General features: G+C 37.1%; 1 protein-coding gene across 1 annotated transcript in view; it reads right to left on the reverse strand.

Annotated features, from left to right (window-relative positions):
• The window catches only part of ATF6 (activating transcription factor 6), a 221,298-nt gene that overhangs the window by 35,199 nt on the left and 165,883 nt on the right, over window positions 1-20,216 (reverse strand). The window contains exon 15 of the mRNA XM_022565564.3: window positions 17,347-17,431. Coding sequence (XP_022421272.2) covers window positions 17,347-17,431 — 85 coding nt within the window. The remainder of the gene's footprint in view (window positions 1-17,346; window positions 17,432-20,216) is intronic.

Consider the following 20,216-nt stretch of genomic DNA (forward strand, 5'->3'; position numbering starts at 1 on the left):
ATGATAACAACTTCAATGAGTACTTCCCCTGCTGCAACTTGAATGCCTAAGCTGTACTGTGTGGGAAAATAGCATTGTCTTAAAATAAATAAATAAATTAAAACTAAATGGGAGTTGAAGATTTAATTATGTGAGGTCATGGAAATTTACCATCATCAAAAAATAAGCTCATGATTTATTTACCTTCTAAGACACACAATCCATTTAAGCAAAGACATTAGTTGTCACTAGCCTATTATGTAGAAGTTATAGAACTTTAAAGATCACCTACCTCAACCTTCTCATGTTATAGATGAGGGCATTAAATTGAACATCTGGTTAAGGGCTGAGCAGGATGAGAACTAAGAGTTTTGGCTCTAAGTGTGGGTTGTTTTCCTGGGCATTATGCTGAGGCTAACCCTTTCCAAAGAGGTGATAGCTCCTGCATCTGCACAGAGATAATGGACCTCAAGTGGAGTTACATTCTTTAGGACCTTATTAACTTCTGAGAATATCAGTTATCACCTAGAGTTCCATTTAATGAGTTTTATCAAATGGTTTAGGAAAACAGTTTTTTGGTTTTTTTTTAGTTTAATGATATGAAGTAAGGCCAAACTCACTATATTTCTCCTTTAGTTACTGTTTCCTTCTTCACACCTCCTGTGTTTAACCTTCTCTGATTATCCAAAACATAGCTGATAGAAGTTTTTGCTCATTTAGCATCTATCACTGTAGGTTTAGAGAGTCTCCTATCCTATGAGGCAGAGCTTACCTCCCACTATATAAGTTTAAGTTCCTGTGAGATAATAGAAAATATATATTGGTCTCTGCCCCCGGTTCCTGGCACAGAGCTCCTGAAACCCTTGGAATTTCTTAAGTGATAAAAGCACTAGAGCATCTTTTGTTCTAATATTTGGTCTTTGACCTTGGTTCCTGACACAAGACTCCTGAAACCTTTTACTAGGTGACAGGAGTGTCTTTTGTCCTAATGAGGCCACTCTGGATTAGCTCCTGGATGGCTCCTGGATTAGGGATGGTCACCGGAAAGACCAAGCCATGATGAGAAGTTTGGAATTTTCAGCCCTGCCCCCCATTCTCTTGAGAAGGGAAAAGGACTGAAAATGGAGTTAATGATCGATCATCATGCCTATGTTATGCATGAAGCCTCCATAAAAATCCCAATAGTATGGGGTCTGGAAAGCTTCCAGGCTGGTGAACGCATCCATGAAATGGGAGGGTGATGTATCCCAATTCCTTGCGGACAGACGCTCCTGTGCTTGGGACCCTCCTAGACCTCGCCCTATGGATCTCTTCATTTGGCTGTTCATTTGTGTCCTTTATCATATCCTTTAACAAACTGGTAAACATAAGTGTTTCTCTGAGTTCTGTGAGCCATCCTAGCAAGTTAATTGAACCCGAGAAGGGGGTCATGGGAACCTCTAATTTGTAGCCCAGTTGGACAGAAGTTGTGGGTAACCTGGGGGGCCTACTACTTGCAATTGGCATCTGAACTGGGGTGGGAGCAGCCTTGTGGTACCAAACCCTTAACCTGTGGGATGTGACACTATTTCCAAGTAGACAGTGTCAGAATTGAGTTAAATTGTGGGACACCCAGCTGGTGTTGTGGAGAATTAACCTGGTGTTGGGGAAAATCCCATACATTTGGTGACCAGGAGTGTTGTTGGTGTTCTGTGCGAGAACTAAAGGAGAAAAAGCCACAGGAAAGGAGAATCATAGGTTCTTTTCAATACGGTACCAGATACTGTATTTCTCAGACTTCCTTGTAACTAGGGTGTGGGCATGTGACCTAGACATTGCCTACAAGATGCACCAGCTCCAGACTGCAAAGAAGCTGTGGCTATGAAGACTCTTCTGGAGAGGGTGGTGGCCCTGGAAGCAGTAGTATCTAGTAGCATCAAGAGCCAGCTGTGGCACTGGTTCTGGAAGCAGAGTTAGGAAATCAGTGATCTCAATGGTGCAAGCTATGCTCTATGACCAGCTCTGTGGTGTAATTTGGGGCTTTGTTTTTGTTTAAGGGACCTCCAAGTCTGATTCTCTGGTTCTCCTAGAAATTCTGCTTAAGTTACCCAGAGTTAATTTCTGTTACTTGAAACTAAGAAAAATGATGACTAAAAGTAAAAAATAAAAAACAAAGAAAAGAAAAAAAGAAAGGAGAAAAACACTCTATTGTGAGTTTACCTGGGGCAGGCACTGTATGTAGTTTTTTGGAGTTTTTAAAAATATTTATTTATTTATTTGGCTGTGCCGGGTGTGTGCGATCTTTAGTTGCAGCATGCGGGATTTATTTCCCTGACCAGGGATCAAATCCGGGCCCCCTGCATTGGGAGTGCAGAGTGTTAACCGCTGGACCACCAGGGAAGTCCCTATGTGTAGTTTTTATATTAAACAGTATTTCTCAGCTCATAAGATAATGTCTAGCCTTAATAAATGTGGAATTGAACTGGCTATTTACAAAGGTAGTACTTAATTGATTAACTGCATGCTGAATGAGGCTCCCTGGGATAAAAGGGAAAAGAAAGCACCAACAGGATAGTACATTTGCGAAAATGTGTGAGAACAGCTCATTTAACCAAACTCAGAGTAGGGGGCAGGAGATTTTTTTATGTTCATAGCCTAGCTCTTCTAATGGAACTTTCTAACTCTCTTAATCTGAGTTTAAGCCTGTTTTCCTGGGAAGATACATGGCCACATCTATAGAAATGTAGACAGTAAATTCATTAGTGAGCAGACAGACTGTTTATTTTTACTATTAAATGACATGTTTTATTTTGAATGTAGAACTGATCTGTTGGTCTGGGACAGACTACGTTAGGGAAATGACTAACACTTACTTACTAGAAAATGTAAAACAAGGCTTTTGTATGTTTAAACACCATGGAAAAAACAAGCAAACTTTGAAATCAGTGTTTGCTAAATCTGGATGGAATTAATTTATTTAAAAAGTGCTTTAATTAGGTAAATGTATGATGCCAAGAAAGCTGGAACTTACAGTTTCTCAATTTGTTTCTTCACATTTCAGTATATTGGTGAAAAAGTCTTTCTGGCTTATCATGGAAATTCGGGGGAACTAGTTTGTGAGCATGTCTATCTTATTATGAACGTAAATACTTCATCTTTTTGTTGGCCATCATACAAAATTATGTGCTTAATACTAAATATTTATAGATGACTGGAACATAAACACAGTAGCTGTTACTCTGAAATTATGGTAACGTAAACTGGCATGTAGTTCTACTGTTTTCACTTAGTCGAAGTAGGAGCCAGTGCTTGGGCTAAAGGAAATATACTGCAGGGACTATTCAGAAAGTTCAGTTATGGTTCTCTTAATTTCTCAGCCATTTCAGCTGTAAAATAGGGATAAAATTATACCGTGGAGACTGTGTGAGGACCAGATGCAACTATATATGTTAAAGAACCTACAAATATGCTTAATATACATGGTGGATACTCAGAAAAAGGGAGGAACTAAACCTGAATTTGCAATTTAAACTACTTAGTAGCACAGGCAAATCTATGTCAAAAAGCATTTTGTTTGGGAAAAAAAAATTCCAAAATATTTTAAGCTGTGATATATGCTGAATAAATCTTATAAATGCTTAATTTTATTTATTTTTACCCTCTCATTATTCTAACAGTTTAGCTCATACTTACATACTATTTTTACTCATGATTTATACCATAATTCTTACTTTATTTATTTAACCCTGGATATTATCATTTTAATATGGGAAAATTTACGTAAACATCTCACTGTCAATTGGGGTGGTCCCTGCTTCAGTAAACGGTAAGGTATGTGACACTGCTAATTATTTTCTCTAGGTTTACTAATGTATTATAATTTAGCTCAAAGTCATATAGTAATCAATGACAAAGTGAATTGGTCTTTTAAGAAAAGATAAAAATGTTTTCTAAGATATTTATGTCTCATCTCTTCCATGTCAAATACTAAGTCATTTTGCTTCGAATATAAAAATGGTTTATGTTCTCAAAGAATGCCCTCGATGGTATAAATAAATTACCTTTCACATTTAACTAAAGTGCTGTGTCTGGGAATCTGAAGATCTGGGCTCTGGTTACAGCTCCATTAGTAGCTGGGTTGGATCAGCCATTTGCCTCCTTCAACCTGTTTTCTTACCTGTATCGTGTAGCTGTTGTGCTAAACTGTCACTAAGTTTTCTTTCAGTTCTGAGATTCTCCATGATCTACATATGTCCTGCTTCCCAGAAAGATTATTAGTTCTCTGAAGGCATAAATCACATCTTAGAGTTCTTTTGAAATTTGTACGTTACTTAGCATAGTGCTATGCACTGAATATCTGTAAATCTGAACTGCAATTATATGACACTATAAAACAAATATGGAACAAGATTATTATATCTTATAGTATAAAACTAAGCAATTATTGCAAAGTAACCATTATTTAACATTTACAGTGGGGTCCTATCTTACATTTCAGGCAAGCAAATGCTTCCTTTACCTGCTCTAGGTAGTAGGAAACTGGGAGGAATGACTAAATAGGATAGTTTCTATATGAAATATTTTGTCCTCTTATCTCCGTAAACCATCAAAATACTCCTGAGTTCTAGACTTACTCTTTATACACTGTCATACGCCAGTGTGGTAAGCAGCCTCAATATGATCCTCAGTGATCCCCACTTCCTGAGATTCACACCCTTTCGTAGTTCCCTGCTACAATGAACCAGGGTCAGTCTATGTAACTAGCAGCATGCAGCAGAACTGATGGCATGCCACTTCCATGATTAAGTTTAAAAGACTGACTGCTCTCTTGGGAGCTCTCTCACTTGCTCACTTTCTCACTCTCATGCATAACTTACTTGGAGGGAAGCCCCAGGGAGAGGCCCACATAATGAGAAGCTGCAGCCTCCTACCAACAGTGAGTGAGCTCGGAAGCAGATCCTTCAGCCCCAGGCAAGTCTTCATCTCCACCAGCAGCTTGACTGCAACCTCAGGAGAGACCTGGAGCCAGAACCACCCTGCTCCCAGATTCCTGACCTTCAGAAACTGTGTGAAATAATCAATGTTTGTTTTTTCAGACTGCTAGGTTTGCAGGTTCTACCTACCTATCTATCTATCTATCTGGCATCCTTTTATTACATGAAGTACTCATCACGTGCTTCTTACCCAGGTGATTATAACTTCCTAACTGTCGTCCCTGTAAAAGCATCAGCCCCTCTAATTCATCCTTTCCACAGCTGTAAGGGAAATATTTGAAACATGAGTCTATTTGTGCCTCTCCACTGCTCAAAAAATTTTAGTAGCTCCCTATTATTGTTAGGATATTCAAAACTCCATACCATGTCATGCAAGGCCTTCACAAACTGGCTTCTGCCGTCCTCTCTAGCTTCTTCTACACCTCAGGTCCTGTGTTCTTTAATCCTACTTCAATCCCCCAAGTTGGCTAAGTATTTTTCTTTTTCTGATATCACTATTATACTGTTCCCTCTGCCTAGAATATCTCCTCCACTTGGCCAATCCTACTTATCCTTCAAGGCTCAGCAAGTTATCACTCTGTGTGTGTGTATTTATTTAATTAATTATATTTTTTTCTCGGATACTCTATACAAGTGCCTGGCTTGTATATATGCTTTATATATTTAATTCAATTTGACAAAAAAAATTTGAGCACCTACTATGTGTCAGGCACTTATTTTTGTAAGGCATTAGGAATAACAAAAAATATTAAAACAAACAAGGTCCCTAACCTTAAGGGAGACTACAATTTAGCAGGGAAGTTAGACAATGAACAACTGATTACAAATGATATGAATGTTACAAAAATAAGGGAGTTCAGAGTATTCTGGGCAGATAAGGTGGGGGACGGGCCCCAAACTTATTCTATGGTCTTAGGAGAGCATTTCCTAAATGTCTGCTGAGTAGGCGATTTAAGAAAAAACTCTATCCAAAAGATGTTAAATCAGGATAAAAACACAGTCCTAAACTTTAGTCCAAAAATCAAAATCAGCAAGCAAAATGGAGACATGACTTGGCAGTAATATATGTGAAAAGAGTCATGAACTATATTTGACAGAAAGCACAATGCCTGATGTAACTGGAAAAAAACACTGTGGTTTCACGAATAGAAATATACTATACAAATCTTACTCAACATACAATGGAGCTGCATTCCAATAAACCCATTGTAAGTTGAAAATATAAGTCAAAAATGCATTTAATACACTTAATCTACTAAACATCATAGTTTAGCCTAGTTTACCTTAAATGTGCTTACAACACTTACATTAGCCTACAGTTGGGCAAAATCATCTGACACAAAGCCTATTTTATAATAAAGTGTTGAATATCTCATGTAATTTATTGACTACTGTACTGAAAGTGAAAAACAGAATGGCGGTATGGGTACAGAATGGCTGTAAGTGTGTCAGTTGTTTACCCTCATGATCACGTGGTTGGCTGGGAGCTGCTGCTGCCCAGCATCACAAGAGTATTACATCACCAATATCACTAGGCTGGGGGAAAAATCAAAATTCAAAATCTGAAGTATGGTTTCTACTGAACGCATATCACTTTTGAACCATCTTGAAGTCAAAAAATCGTGAAGTCGCACATTTGTAAATGGGGGAGCGTCTGTATAGAATCTGGAGATACTCCATTATGCTCAGCATTCACAGTCTCTTTAAAAGAGGTGGGAAAAGCAGAGCCCATTCAGAGGAGAATGATGGGAATGGAGCACCTTGAACCCAGGTCACAAGAATAGCTTCTGAAAACTGGAAGGCCTTGGTATGTGAAGACTCAGAGGGTACACAGTGTATAAATAGCTACAGGTCTGTCATGTAGAAGAAATAGTTTATATTTAATCCTGTAGATTTATGGGTAGAGTAAGGAAGAGACAGAAAAGAAACAATTCGCAAACTGCCAGGGCTATTTAAAGCAGGTAGTCTTCATCCCAGGAGGTGACTGCTTCTAAACTTGTTGGCCACTGAGCAAAGCGCTGCAAAAGGGAATCCAAACACTGGAAGGGAGTTAGCATGTATGACTTTGTACTAAAGCCTTTTAAACCCTGATATTTTATGGCTTGAATACATGAATATTAATGTGTCTTTCTTTGTGCTAATCTATACTGTAGTGATGCCAAGTAGATCACATTTCCCACAAGGTTCTGTCCTACATAGTAAGTAGAATGAGAACAAAGAGATGGGCTTTAGATATCCTCAAAGAGTCTATCTATATGGCCTTCCTAACAACTCTGCTCCTAGCAACGAACTATTTTATAGTTCATCTGTCTCATTATTTAATCTAAATCTTATGTTTAAGGCATGCATTTGTTTCTATAAAATCTGTAATAAATCTGGAGGAAAATATCTCTATGGATATTTGGTTGAGTTCAAAGGCTACTCTTGCCTGACATACTCAAGATCCCCAAAGCAAAAGTTCTCTCTAATTAACTCTAATATCTGTATCCGTATTTTCAATTTCAACATCTGGATTCAGAAAAATGAAATACAGATTTCTTCAGACTCTCTAACCTTTATTTGCTAAAGCCCCAAAGGAGGAGTATTTCCCAGTGTGAACAAAAATTACAATGTCTTTGACATGTATATCCCTGAGATGATGCTGGCCTATCACCCTGTCCTCAGCTTATGTCTTAAATATCAAAGAATTTACCATGCAAATGCTAAAAGAACAGTGCAACACTCCATAGAAAGTTATGATACCTAGTGTTTCCAATTGGTATCCTTGCAAAAGAGAACACACAGAGGAGTTGAACCTGTGCTTGTTAAGCAGGTCTTCTGAAAAACAGAAACTTGAGATTATGTGAAATGGCTCAATCTTCTGACACACTTACAAGGTTCTTAATTTTCCAGTATAAAGATAAATCCATTCTGAGTTCAATATGTATAAATAAGAAATATTTCAGATTTTGGACAGTCAGTAGGAGGTTCAAACCAATTTTTTTGGCTAAATAGATGCTGATCTGTAGTTTTTATTAGTTGAAAGCTAAACCATCTGTTTGAGTAGAAACAGATTTTTGTCACAAGGGAGAAAGAGTGAAAGTGATCTCACTGAAGCTAACAGGACTCTGAAGGTCAGTTAGGTACAGTGGGCTTGGCAATAAGCTCCTTTGGGTCAAGGAAGTCCTAATATCCTAGAAGATGCAGTGCAAACTGGTCTAATTTAAACCTCTGAAGTCTTGTGAAAGCTCCAATAGATTAAATGGTTGATTAGTAAATTACATACAAAAAAGACAAACTACTCGTGGAAAAAAATTACCTGTACAACTGCCAATAAATCATCAAAATAATAATCATTTTTCACAAAGTGATAAGTATTCCAAGTACATAAAGGCAGATATACCATTAATCATGGTTTTCTTCTATTTAAAAAATCTATTTTCAGATTTACTTTGTAGAAGAGGGTTCAGAAGAGGCTATACTAAGTAGGAATAACCTAATGGTTTGGAAGGAGTTAAAAACAGATACCCTGATGACTTCAAGAAGTAAAAGGGAAATAAAGCCAACCGGAGGAAATGAGGGTGGCAAGAAACAGCAATAGGACAGCTATTTCAAGATCATGGAATCAGCTTTTACTTCTCTCTCCTTCAGTTGCCAAGCACTGTAGATTTTTCCTTTACATTTCTTTGGACATTTTCTTTTCTTTCCATTCCAGGCCTTTAATGACCTCACCCCAAGATTGCTGCAATGTCTCCTAGCTCATCTTCTCTGAAGCTTCAATTTACCCTCCCCTTCTTCCTAGCTCAGCTTCCCTCTTTTTTTTTTTTTCTATTTACAGACCTCAGCCAGATCAACAGTCTCTTAATAGAGCTTTTATAGTGTTTTCTTAAAATTCGAGAGCTTAAAGTCACTTCCTTAACTCATTCATGACCTAAATCATATAACTGTATCCCATGTAATAAACACTTATTCCTCATCTCTCCTCAACATGAATCCTCTCTTTACTGTATCCTCCTAGACACCTTGCTCAATCCCAACACAGCACATGATGGAGTGCTGCAGCAAGCAGCAGAGGCTAGTTTGTCCACAATATCCACTATTTCCGTACTAAGAGAAGTCCACATATTTTTCAGATCACAACGTGCCTAGTTAAAACATTACATTTCTGAGCCTCCCTTGAAGCTAGGCATAAGAATGTGACACAGTTTATATCCAATGAGACATAAAGTCTGCTAGAAATTTATAGACATAAAACCTGCTAGAAAAAAGGTACCAAATTATGTTAGTCACCAAGATTTTACCATCTATCATATTCTTCTAATTGTTGACCCTATACCATAGGCATTGAGATTTATAACCACCCAGTACCTAATTGATCTCTCTTTTAAAAGATCAATCAGCATATTGTTTATGGTTTAGAACTGATCTAAGTCATCACTGTTGGTCTAGATCCACTTGGTAACTTAGCATCAGTGGATGCTATGAGCTAAAAAGGGACCTAAGGAATTGAGCCAAATTTTACCCAAATTCTAAAGACAACTGGAGTCATACTCTGTCTACCTTAGGTGACTGTCTTCTCACTAGAAAACTGCCAACTCAATCTGTGGCTCAAAAGGTAAAGTTAGGTCTTCACAAAGGTATTGCTTATCACAGTATAGTAAATGTTATTTAATGCTCATCATTTTACTTGTCAGTTATTACTGTATAATACATAATTAACAGATCTCTGTATATATTTTGAGAGAAAAAACTTCTTTTTTTTTTCAGGTGAGTAGTGAGATTTTTCTCCCTTCCTTAGTAGAAATTCTCAGTATGGGAATTTTACTGGTGGTTTTAATAGTGAGTCAAAAGTGAGAGAACAATTTGATAATGCATTTTAAAAAAATTGAAACATGGTTTCAAGAGACGACTCCATTTACTCAATTAGATACAATTACATGACACTGAAATGGAATGAACTGCAGTGAAAATGCAAAATTGTAAATATATCTAAAAAAATAAATAGCCTGTAGGCCTTTAAGGAGAAATGAATATATAAGAAGAAAAGGCACAACTTTCAGGCACAACTCTCTTGGGCAACCAGCCTGCTTGAGCAGAACAAGTCTAAAATAGGACAGTTTCCAAATATACTTTCTTTGGGATAGCACTTCTATGAAAGTGATTATCAAAAGCAGTTGTATCAACAGTCTCATTATTAAAACCAATCCATTTATTTGGTTGGTCTGCTTCCTGCCCTTCTGTTATACCCTCTCCAACTAAAAAGATGTTTCATTGTTAGTGACGTCTCCTAGATTTTCTTTACATGGAAATTATTTTGAGATTAAATATAATTACAGTTTAGCCTTGTAGTCATAACTTCACCTACTCGGACCCTTAATAATGATAGGGTAGAAGTAGAGTTGCAGTTTTATTTTTATTACTCACCTACAACATTAACTTAGCTACATGGCATACAGAGGGAAGGAGAACAGTAAAACCAAATCAACAAAAGCACTGGTCAAACTGTGAAACGTATCTGTTAATAGCTGTGTTCATTCCCTGATAAAAGATGTCTACCAAGTAGCTACCATTAAAAAAATTCTTCTTTCTTCTATGTTCTATTTTGTTGAATTACTTATCAAGAGTGAAAGAAAGGTGGGGATACCCCTGGTGGCACAGTGGTTAAGAATCCACCTGCCAATGCAGGGGACACGGGTTCGAGGTCTGGTCCGGGAAGATTCCACATGCCACGGAGGAACTAAGCCCGTGCGCCACTACTGAGCCTGTGCTCTAGAGCCCACGTGCCACAACTACTGAGCCCACGTGCCACAACTACTGAAGCCTGCGTGCCTAGAGCCCGTGCCCCGCAACAAGAAAAGCCACCACAATGAGGAGCCCACGCACCTCAATGAAGAGTAGCCCCCGCTCGCCGCAACTAGAGAAAGCCCGCGCGCAGCAACAAAGACCCAATGTAACCGTAAATTAATTAATTAATTAATTTTTATAAAGAGAATCAAAAAAGAAAAAAAGAGTGAAAGAAAGGAAATGAGCAGATTTACTATGAGTGGAAATAATTTAAAAGCAGGAAATGTTGACTTACGGTATACAAGGAGACCTTCCAGAATCCTTTTCAAAAAAATAGCAATAGCTTTTAATTCATCACCAACTGCTCTGCCATCCATCTGCAATCATTTTTTTAAAAGCTTTTTTAAAGTATACCTAGAATTTCATTTTACTTCAATAATCTTCAGTGCGAAGACTTCCTCAAAGAAAGACTTTCTTTCTTACAGCTTCAGTAACCTGTTTTCAACTCTCTTATGAGACAAAGGAAATTAAATAATAAAGATAATTCAAAATGAAGAGTAATAAACTACAAAAATTAAATATGGCATGGAGAACACAGAATGGTGTGACTAGTATTTTCTAAATGGCATTAATTTCACACCCATATCCTACTCTCTTTAGCTATTTCTTTATATAGACTTCTTTCCACAGCTCAAAACCACAAAGTAGTATCATTATACATTATAGTTTAAGGCCAGCCATTGACCTGGCAATCTAATTTACTTTGCTAAAATTGGAAAATCAGATTCCTCTTCCCAAATATCCCTATCCAGGATACTACAAAATCTAGTTGCTCAATAAAATCTGACTTTATGTCCTCTACACCCTCTCCAAAATTCTGCAGGCTCCACTTAAGTCAGAGAGAGGGATCAAACCCACAACTCATTTTTTCTTTCCAAGTTACACGTAACTTTTGAATTCAGAAATGGCAGAAAATATATTTTATTCAACTTCCTCAAGTCCTCATATTACTCAGGATGAAAAACTTTGATACTAGGGATGTCCTCACGATGACTTTGCTCAAATAAACAGATGCTCAAACGTTTTTGAGCCCATGTAACTTATACTCTTCAGATTATAAATGATATAATTATATTACAGCTTGTCAAATTCATCGCCTAATAAGTCAAAGGAATCTATCTCTGAATCTTGGACAGTTCTACAGTTCAGTTTTTCACATGTGTTTTCCTTTGTAGAACAATTGTTAAAAGGAGGTTAATAATTTCAATTCACTCTTTACTGTGAATTCCAAATTTTTAAAATAATGTGGCAGAAAGGTAACCTAGTACATATTTTAATTATTTTATATTTGAAAAGATTAGACTAAACTGTGCTTGCCAACTGTTTTTAATCAAAGAGTTAAAATAGTAAAGTCTTTCAAGTGACCACAAAGTAATGACCAAATAACATTTACCTTGCTTATTCTGTCATTCAACAAACATGTGCCTATCAAATCCAAAACATCATATTACATTGAATTATACTGCTCTCAATAAATGCGCTTAACCTTTATACCACAGGGACAAAGTGGTATAAAAGTCTATCTGAAATTCTGGAGTCCAAATATTTTTAATATTTGCACATTCGTCTTTAATATTGATTTCATTAACAATATAATGATTGATCAAAATATATTTTATACAATGTATTTAGATCCTGGCTCTCCATTATGGAGTGGTTGAATAAATGGTATGACTTACTTCCATAAGCTTTAACATCTTCATCTATAAAATGAAGATAATACTTAGCTGGCAGCTGAGCATTACATAAAGGAACAGAGGTGAACATCCTGCAGTGTTTCCTGTGCCAGACGCTGCTCTAGGTGCTGAGGTTATGGTCATAAGTGCAGACATAAGAAACAACATTCCCGTCCTCACAGAGGAGGAGGAGCTGGCTAAGCTGACCGAGAAGGAGATACAGGAGGAAAACTAGACAAGCTGTGGTATCATAAAAGCCTACAAAAGAACGTGTTTCAAAAGAGGGAATACCAAAAATGAACTGGAGTTGACACTGTGAAGGGGCACAAAGGAGCTTTCTGAAGCAGTGAAAGTGTTGATATCATGATTGAAGTGGTGGTTTCACAACTGTTTCCATTTGTCAAAACGCATTGAACTGTACACATAAAATTGGTGATTTTTATTGTGTGTACATTATACCTCAATAAATCTGATTTCTAAAAAAATGTATATGTCATGCAAAACAATTCTAAAAGGGCAGAAGAGCTGTTCTAGATGAAAGGAGACTAAAGAGGTGTGACAAGTAGATGCCATGTATGACCTTGGACTGGATTCTGAATCCCTCCCCCCAAAAGCTATAGAGAATATTTGGGGACAAATGTGGAAATTTGAATATGGATACTATATTAAACTCTATTGTATCAGTGTTAAACTTTGGTGTGGTCATTTTATTGTGCTTACATAGGAGAACATCCTTTTTTTAGGAGATGCATATTCAAGTATTTACGGGTGAAGTGTTAAAATGTCTGCAACTAGCTCTCAAATGGTTCAGAAAAAAACACATGTGATTGTAAACAGATAAATAGATAAAAATGAAGCAAATGCGGAAAAATGTCAACAATTGGTGAAATCTCGGTAAAGGTTCTCCATATACTCACTGTACTCATCTTTCAACTTTTCTGTAGATTTGAAGTTTTTAAAAATAAAAATTGGAGGACTGAAAACAAGAGGGAATAGTCAACCATGTCAAATACTGTTAAGAGGTCAGGTAAGATGAGAATGAAGACATGACCTTTGGCTTTGGCAAGATATTGGTCATTGGTGGCCCTTTTGCAAGAGCATTTCAGTAGGGGCAAAAGCTAGGTAAGAGTGGGCAGAGGAGAGAATGGGAGATAAGCAAATGGAGGCAACGAGTGCAGGTAACTCTTTCAAGAGCTTTGCTATGAAGGGTAGCAGAGAAACAGAACGTGGAGTTAAGAGAGTCTCCCTACACCAAAAGGAATACTAAGACATTTTGTACGTTGATGGGGATGATCCAGTAGCGAAGAAGCTGATCATTCAGGATAGAAAGACAAAATGCGGGAGCAAAGTCTTTGAAACTGTGAGAAGGACTGGAATGCACAATCCAAAAGGAAGGAGTCACCTTAGATAAGGGCGATGATGATGACAATGGCAAAGGTGGTAACAGTGACTAACCTAACAGCTAGGCGCTATTTAAAGCATTTTTGCTCATTTAATTCGCACACAAATCTAAGAGGAGGGTATTAGTAATATCTCCTTTTACAGGAAGCCAAGTACAGAAAAGTTAATTAACTTGCCCAACTATACTTATCCAATAAGTAGCAAAGTTGGGATTTAGAACTCCATGGAAGATACTTTTCTCCCAGTGCAATAAGAAGGAAGGCAGAGTTTGTGGGTGTAGATGCAGCTGGTAGCAGAAAGATAAAGCAGCTCTTATACAATTACATCTATTTTCTCAGTGTAGCATTTGGGTGAGTTCATCAGCTGAGGGGGTGAGGAGAGGGGATGTTGGATATTTGAGAAGAGAAGGTGAGAAATTCTTGTTTCAGATGGAAGGCAAGTGAATTTACTAGCAATGACAAGAGGTTGTTTTTTTTTAGCATCTTTATCGAGTATAATTGCTTTACAATGGTGTGTTAGTTTCTGCTTTATAACAAAGTGAATCAGTTATACATATGTTCCCGTATCTCCTCCCTCTTGCATCTCCCTCCCATCCTCCCTATGCCACCCCTCTAGGTGGTCACAAAGCACCGAGCTGATCTCCCTGTGCTATGCAGCTGCGTCCCACTAGCTATCTACTTTACATTTGATAGTGTATATATGTCCGTGCTACTTCTCTCACTTCGTCCCAGCTTACCCTTCCCCCTCCCTGTGTCCTCAAGTCCATTCTCTACGTCCGTGTCTTTATTCCTGACATGCAGTATTGAATGCCCCTTTGGAATTCATGGTCATAAATTTGAAGTGAATCTACTTGTCCTGACTGGATGATATTTTGTAGCAATTGTCAGCTGCTTGAGAGCAGGCATAAAGAGGATAGCTGGGTTTAACTAGGGTGGGATTTTTACAGGCAAGTGGGACCTAAGAAAAGAGGAGCCAGGAGGGTAGTTTGCAAGAGAGTGGTGATAGTATGGGACATGGAATGTAGGCTGGGTAAGGAGGGGTGTATGGCCATGATGGATGTAATGGACACAGAAAAAGTGGTAGGGTCAGAGGGCTGGAGATCTGTGAGGTCAGAGATACCCAGCTGGAGTGTGGGTATTACAGTAGGAGAGTAAGTAAGAGTCAGAGGGAGACGCCTGAAGAGGAGATTACAAATGGAGTGCCATTACGGATGATGATACGGTCTAGAGTATGATCGTGTGGATGGGAGGCTGAGGTAGTGCAGAAATAAAAGATGACTGGATCTAAAGAGGCCAGAGTGCTGGATGAGTCCTCTGTGTGGATGCTGAAGTTTTACAAAGAGCTGACAAAAGCAGTGGTGGAGAGTCATCAGTGAAGGTGGAATAGAAGACAGCAACAAAGAAGGGTAGGAGGAGTGTTATAAACTTGAAAGATGTTAGGGAGACCGAAGAAAAAAGGAGAGGTCATTTGGAAGTTGTAGTGGGGAGCAAAGATACCACCCACCCCATCTGCAGGCTCAGAGGTATATGAGGTGGGGAGGAAAAATCAAGCTCTACTTTGAGAAGTAGCCCCTGTTAGAGCAAGAAGGTGAAGAGATGGTTCAGAAAAGAGGCTGAGGATGCAGCACAGGACTGAACACATGGTATATACTCAATCAGTATTTCCTGAATTTGAATCTTAAATTTTCTAATAGTATACTATATCCTAAAAAGGAAAACAAAACTTATTTACAAAGAAACCCAAACAAGATTAACAAGGAAATGATCCTTTAATTATTGTATTTTTCAAATCCATGAAAAGGCTCATTTTCAAAAATTAGTCCCCTGGCCAAGAAAATCAGAATCAAACAGCATCTTATTGTTCTTGGCTTAATACAAACGGATAGTTCAGTGTTATGCAAGAGAATGCCTGGTTTTATTTTATAAGAATCTGAGATCAGAACAACAAAGTTAAGTGAATTCTGCCTTGTTGAAGCTTAGACAATAGCCTTTCTGAGCATAAGCTGACCAGAAGTTAAACCTATTACGGTTCAAGCAGAGAAACCTAGGTACCTATGGAATAAGATTAATAATATTCCCTAAGTATATTCTTTGGAGTATAATATAGTACACTTTGAAATATACTGTTCCACTTGAAGTTGTAATATGATTGCTCCATGAAAGCTTCAGAGGTATGCCTTTATTGAAGGAAGATAAGTTCGTCTCAATGTTATAGTTTGTTTCTTTAACAAATTTGTTGTCTTTGTAAGACTAAGAAAATGTCATAATTCTTTTATGCTTTAACAAAAAAAGAAGTTTTATTTTGTGTCTATAACGTTGCCTCCTAAGCATTTCTAATAAGCTGTCTATATACAGCTAACTGAAATTCTATAGTCCTCTATGGTCTTAATATGTACAATGAATATCTAATACTTTTTCTCTAAGACTAAATTTTATTGGAGTTTATCTAGAATCCCAGTGTTTTGTTTTATAACTGTATTTGGTGGCTTAATCATGATCATCAATCAGAATGTGGATTGGTTCAACTGCAGGTTAAAGGGCTTTTCATTTTCGTCTTACTCATTAAACTATAAGGTTCCCATTACTAGACAGAAAATTTACCAGTAGTTCTATTACACGAGATAAATGGACTTGAGAGGGATAGCCAATTCTCCTAGTTTCATTAGAGCCTAATATGACGTGTCAGAGGAAGTAATCAGCCAACAATACACACTGTGTTCATTTACGACACACAGCTGGTATTGGGAGTGAGATTTATCTTTTCCATGAAGAACCCAGCTGGAAGTAATCTCTTCTTTACTAAATTTCTTTAGTACTTTCTTTATTCCTTATGGGACGTTCTCTTTGGGATACAGTGATTTCTGTGCTCGTCTTATTTTTCCTCCTAGACTCTAAGCAAGTACGCTATGCCTTAACATCTCTGGATACTCTCAAAGTATTAACGGTATTATTTGTATTTTATCCAATACCCAGAACTAGTGGGGGAACAAAATGCAATAGTAATACTATCAATATCAAATTCATCAGCATTACGGATTAAATATAAATAGGCTTCTTAGGTTTGGTCTGGGAATCATATCACCATTTATGTGATATAGGAAACTGCTTTGAGTTCCAACAACCTAACTTACAAATTCACTCTCAGAACACAGCAGGGACTTCTTATACATCATGTATTACCAGAAAGGCCCCAGACAACAAGTGTATAGATCAGTAAAGATGTTAACTTTTCCAATTTTGTAAATAAAAGAGAATGATTTTTTTCTTTTAAAAATATAGTAATTTAAAAAGCAACTTTAAATTAAATCCTTTACTTTTTAAAAGAGCACAAGAATTTAAAAATAATATTTTGTGAAAACAGTGGGAAAATGTTTCAGAATTAATGCATGGACATATAACTAACCAACTGAACATTTTATGTCTTTTAGTTAATCCAGAGAATCTAGGTTAAACAAAGCAATTGCATGTCGTTCATAAACCAAAATTCCAACTTACCATTTATGTTTATTGCTGGTAATACAATTGACATCTTTGGTCTTGTAGTCTTGTTATGGGTGGTAGCTGGTAGCAGCAGGTGATCCTAAGATTAACAAAGAACAAGTTGTTACTCATAATAATTGGCTTAGTCCTATAACAAGTCAAATTCAGAGTTCTTAGGATGCCAACATTTCATCGCAATCATAAAAAAAATGACAGTTTTTATCTGAACCTGGCTTTGGGGGTAATTAACTACAAACCATTTTACGATTCATTCATTCATAACGCAATAAACATTATGAATTACTGAATGACTATCATTACCAGGTACTACGTATCAATAGTATTCTTAGAATATTCCTAGGTTCTGATAACATATATGCTGCAGTATACTATAAAGAGTATTGGTCAAGCAGTCAGAACAGAGGGATTTTAATTCTAGCTCTGCCGCTGAGTAGCTGTATGATCTGTATGGTTTCCAGTCCTGTAAAATGAGGAGGTTACACTAGATAATGTCACAAGACACAGAAGTTATCTAATAGAGTCATTTTCAAACTTCTTTTTTAAAGAAGAGGAACGTTCCCCTCACCCTCAAAAAAGAATTCTGATCCCAAATTACTGATACATAAAAGAGATTCTCACTGAAGCAAGGCCAAGGCCGAGAGCCTTGCCTGCTTAGCCTCCTCTTCTTCCTTTGAAGCAGCCAGTGTTAGACTTTTCTTTTGGTAAGCAACAGGTATATACTGAAGAAGATACATAGTTCTTGCCCTTAAAAATTATACAGCGTAGTGGAAGGGTTAAAAAAATTACAAGTGCATGTCTAGCATAACTATATAATTCTAAATGTAATATTGCCAACCTCTGATCATCTATAAATGACCCAGGGCATCTGAGGTTTCTTGTTCCCAACCACACAAATACTGCAATAAGAATGAGCCAAGAAGAGTTTGGCATCAAAAACAGGGTAGTATGAGTGTTTTGGAAAAGATAAACACATCTGTAGGTATTCCAACGCTGATTATAAATGACTTAATGACTTTGATATTAACTACTGTTTTCAATAACTCCTCTTTTTCCTAGCAAAAACATGGGAATTGTCACAGCAAAAAGGAAAAAAAGAAAAAAGTATATATATATAAATGTTTCCATTTAAGGGAGCATGATTAAACTGAGATAAAGCTGACACACAGTCTAACCCCTCTTGCTTTCTTTTCCTGTTTGCTTATCATTCATTCAACAAACTTGCTATATGGAAGGACTCATCAAAAAGTAGGATTTGACAATAGCTGAGAGTGATAAAAATTCAATGCAACTTAATTCAAAGTCAATGTGATTATGAAATATAAGTATCGACAAAGCTAAGAAAAAAATCTGTGAAAAACAAATTGAAATTAATGTACATGAACAAAGCTGTACAGAAAACATTTGCAGTAACTGCTTGTGCTTTGTCTAATTCAAGGCAACATCTCCAAGAGAACATACATGTTGTTTTAAAAAGAGGGGAAAAGATGAGTGAAATTGTTCTTTTAGAATTCCAGCCTTGCAGCATGAGAGGTTTCTTTTTAAGTGCATTGTTAGACACAAAGACCACGCGTTTCTGAGAGTAAGATAACATGATAGCCAAGACAAAACAAAACATGCTGATCTTCATGCCATGAAAATTATAAATAGCTAAACTCCTATAATTAAAATACTGCTTCAGGATCCCCAAAACTGAATGAGAAAACAAACCAACAAACTTACAAGCCCCAAATTATGGCTACTGTAAAAATAAACACACTTAGATTCCATTGGTCATGGGTTAAGGTCAGGCTCAGACTTAAAGCTGAGTTTCCTGCTAAGATCTTACGATTTTCCAAACATAATGCCTCCTACTTTCTTCATTAAATTTCAAACAAAGCAGTTACTTTTGCAGCAGAAAACCAAAAATCACATTATTATTTGTGAAAAAGAAGAATCACATCTTGAATGCATAAAAACTATTACAGTTAACCTGCCTTACCTCTAATTATTAAAGGTTTGCAAAATGGGAGGAAAACCTATAATTTAAAGTGCTTGTTTACCAAGAGGCCTACAGGTTAGAACGGCAGGGAATCAAAGCTGGTATACTACAAACTCTAATTGTGCTTATTTTATATTAAAAAATAATTTGTACACACACATGCCTGGGACAGCGTAGTTGTTTCATTTAACATTTACTTTCTCTTCCTCAAGTTAAACGTTTCTTGCCATAACAATGAATCATCAATCATTTTTTCTCTCCAACTATGTTCATTTCACTTTTTATGGCATTCCACTAATCCTAACAGTGACATCTCCAGAGAAAAGGAGCCAGTCAACAAGTATTTATTGACTTCGTACCATTCATTAAAAAAAATTTACCGAGCATAGTGACCTGCCACGTACTCAGCGTTGTGCTACAGACGATAGTTTCTTTTAAAGAACATAAATTCAAGCTTTTATTTTGTTAGGGAAAGAATGTTAACTGTGGCAGGAACAGTCATTTGTGCTCAATATCTGCTTTCCCTTCTGTAACATTAGAATAGAAATAGGACCTTCCATTTCTAATGGCATTTAGTTGGGCACAAAGCCACTCAGAAAAAGGACTATGTTCCTTTGCAACCAAATGAAGCCATATATTCAAGTTCTGGTCAATGGACTTAAGGAGAAAGGGTGCACGAAACTTTGTCAAGGTGGTGATGGTGGAAGGCAACCTTCCTCCTTCCCTTTTCTCTTCCCTGCTAGCTAGAATGCAGGTGTGACTGCTAGAACTGGAGTAGCCATCTTGGACCATGAGATGGAAACGGCAATCTGAGATTTATGGACCAATAAGATAAAGGAGCTAGTGATCCTGACGATCAAGGAGCTACCGTAAGATCTCCAGAACT

Source organism: Delphinapterus leucas, chromosome 1, assembly GCF_059928025.1.
Source record: "Delphinapterus leucas isolate spDelLeu-1000000601 "Yukka" chromosome 1, BTC_Dleu_Yukka2, whole genome shotgun sequence".
NCBI classification, from domain to species: domain Eukaryota; kingdom Metazoa; phylum Chordata; class Mammalia; order Artiodactyla; family Monodontidae; genus Delphinapterus; species Delphinapterus leucas.